The sequence below is a fragment of the Cariama cristata genome, unplaced genomic scaffold (assembly GCF_000690535.1).
Source record: "Cariama cristata isolate BGI_N322 unplaced genomic scaffold, ASM69053v1 scaffold31386, whole genome shotgun sequence".
NCBI lineage: Eukaryota > Metazoa > Chordata > Aves > Cariamiformes > Cariamidae > Cariama > Cariama cristata.
In genome coordinates, this window is record NW_009624547.1 from 1,999 (window position 1) to 4,085 (window position 2,087).

A 2,087-nucleotide genomic window follows, 5' to 3' on the forward strand; every position below is an offset into this window, starting at 1 on the left:
GTTTAAAAGAGTGTCTTTAACTCCTATTGAAGGTTGAAGGGTTGGAAAATATAACTGGGATTGCGAGGGGCTTGGAGGGGCGTCGTGGGTGTTGGGGAGGCTGGGGCAGCCTTTGGGCTGGGAGGGTTTGGTGTCGTTATTAGCTGAAATGCGTCTCGGTAATATTTGCTGACTGCGATAAATGAATTTCAAAATCTACCCCCTGTGTGTTTAGATGGTGGAAAATTGCAGCGTTGGCATCTTCGGGGTAAGTTTGCTCCGTTGTTACCAAATGCCAATAAAATAGAAAGCCTCTCTCCCTTACCCCATCCCCCTCTTCTCCCCAGTTTTCATTAGAAGTCTCATGCCAAAGGAAAAAAAAAACATAACCTGACAAAAACCCAACAAAAAAATTGAAGTTATTGGGGGGGGGGGGGGGGGGGGGGGGGGTGAGGTGGGGCACGGCCATCAGTTACTGACCATAAAGGTTCTGCTCTGGATGCGATAAGCGACACAATACTTTTAGTTCGCAATCATCCCCGACCACATCTTGAACAAGTCCTCGGCGGGGGAGGAGGCAGGGAGGGGGCTGCGGGAGAGACACAAAAAGTCAATGTTATATATGAAAAACTATAATCATTTTAATTCAATATTGACACCTCAACATCTCGCTGTAATGCGGACGGGTCCAATCGAAACCTCTGCTTTATAGCGGTGGAGGAACGAACTCGTAAAATCCTAACGGCTTTTATGTAGTGCGGTATAAACAACAACAACATCCCCGGGTTTATGGCGTTTTATAGTTTGTTAAACAGTTTACAGCCTTTTTTGGGGCTATTACAAATGCAATTCCCTTCATGTGATAGTTAAACCTTTATCAATAATAAGGAAATTGATCATTAAAATGTTAAATATGACTACCTCGTTTGTTTTAAAATATGTTTAGGGTAAGAAGCTGTATGATTTGATAACTTGTATTAAAATACCAATTACATTTATAGGACCTTTTAAAACTGGTAGCAATTAAATCGTGTTCTTTTACAGTTTTCCAAAGCGACCCTGACATTTAAAAAGGCTAAAACTGCCTCGTTAAAATTTTGAAATTAACGACTGCGAGCGCTCCTCTTTAATTTTCCAGCACTCCCCAAAAATCAATCTTTTGGGTGGTCTAGGTATGTGATTTGTTGTGAGGCGCGCGATACCTCATTAATGTAGGTAGTTAACCATATTTAATCCGTATATTCACCCCACCTCCTTCTCCCTTCCCCTCTCGCTCCCTCTCTCGCCCGCCCGCTCCCTCTCCCTCTCTCGCTCCCCCTCGCCTGCTTTTCCTTCTTTATTCTCTCACACTCTTCCTTTCACAATCATGCGGTGCGGAGTCCGTGTGGAGTAAGGAGAAGCCAATAGGATGAGGTTTTGGTAATAGATGCAAATGATCATGAAAAGACACTGCAAAATATGAAACAACTCATTTGCGCTGAAGTAAATCACTGAAAACTGTTTATGAACTGGCATCTCTTCTTGGAAATGTAAAGCGAGAACTCTTTAAGTGGCGATTTTTTTTTTTTTTTTAGGGGTGGGGGGGAGGAAAGAATTCAATATCATGCAGGCTTAGAGTTTTGATTATATCCTCCTTTTATATTCCTGGAAATCACAAACTGTCGTTGCTTAGCATCTTAGCGCTTTCTTTTTTTGCTAATAGATTCCCGTGGTCTGGTTTGGTTGGCTTCTTTTTTTTTTTTTTTTTTTTTTTTTTTTTTGAAATTTGAAATTTTCCTTCCTCCTCCGAACAAAAATATTCTTATTTAAATTAAAATGAGCTCTTATTTTGTCAACTCACTCTTCTCCAAATACAAAACCGGGGACTCCTTACGTCCCAATTACTATGACTGTGGGTTCGCTCAGGATCTTGGGGGCAGACCCACGGTGGTGTACGGACCCAGCACGGGGGGCACCTTCCAGCATCCGACCCAAATCCAGGAGTTTTACCACGGAGCATCCTCACTCTCCAGCTCCCCTTACCAACAGAATCCCTGCGCCGTGGCGTGCCATGGGGACCCCAGCAACTTCTATGGCTACGACCCCTTGCAAAGGCAGAGCCTCTTCAG

The 2,087-nt window shown here is 43.4% G+C and overlaps 1 protein-coding gene across 1 annotated transcript in view; it reads left to right on the forward strand.

Annotated features, from left to right (window-relative positions):
- Positions 1–1,794: 1,794 nt before the first annotated feature.
- Positions 1,795–2,087, forward strand: part of LOC104164014 (homeobox protein Hox-B8-like) — a 1,516-nt gene continuing 1,223 nt past the window's right edge. The window contains 1 exon segment of the mRNA XM_009703208.1: positions 1,795–2,085. Within this exon segment, the coding sequence (XP_009701510.1) occupies positions 1,795–2,085 (291 nt within the window).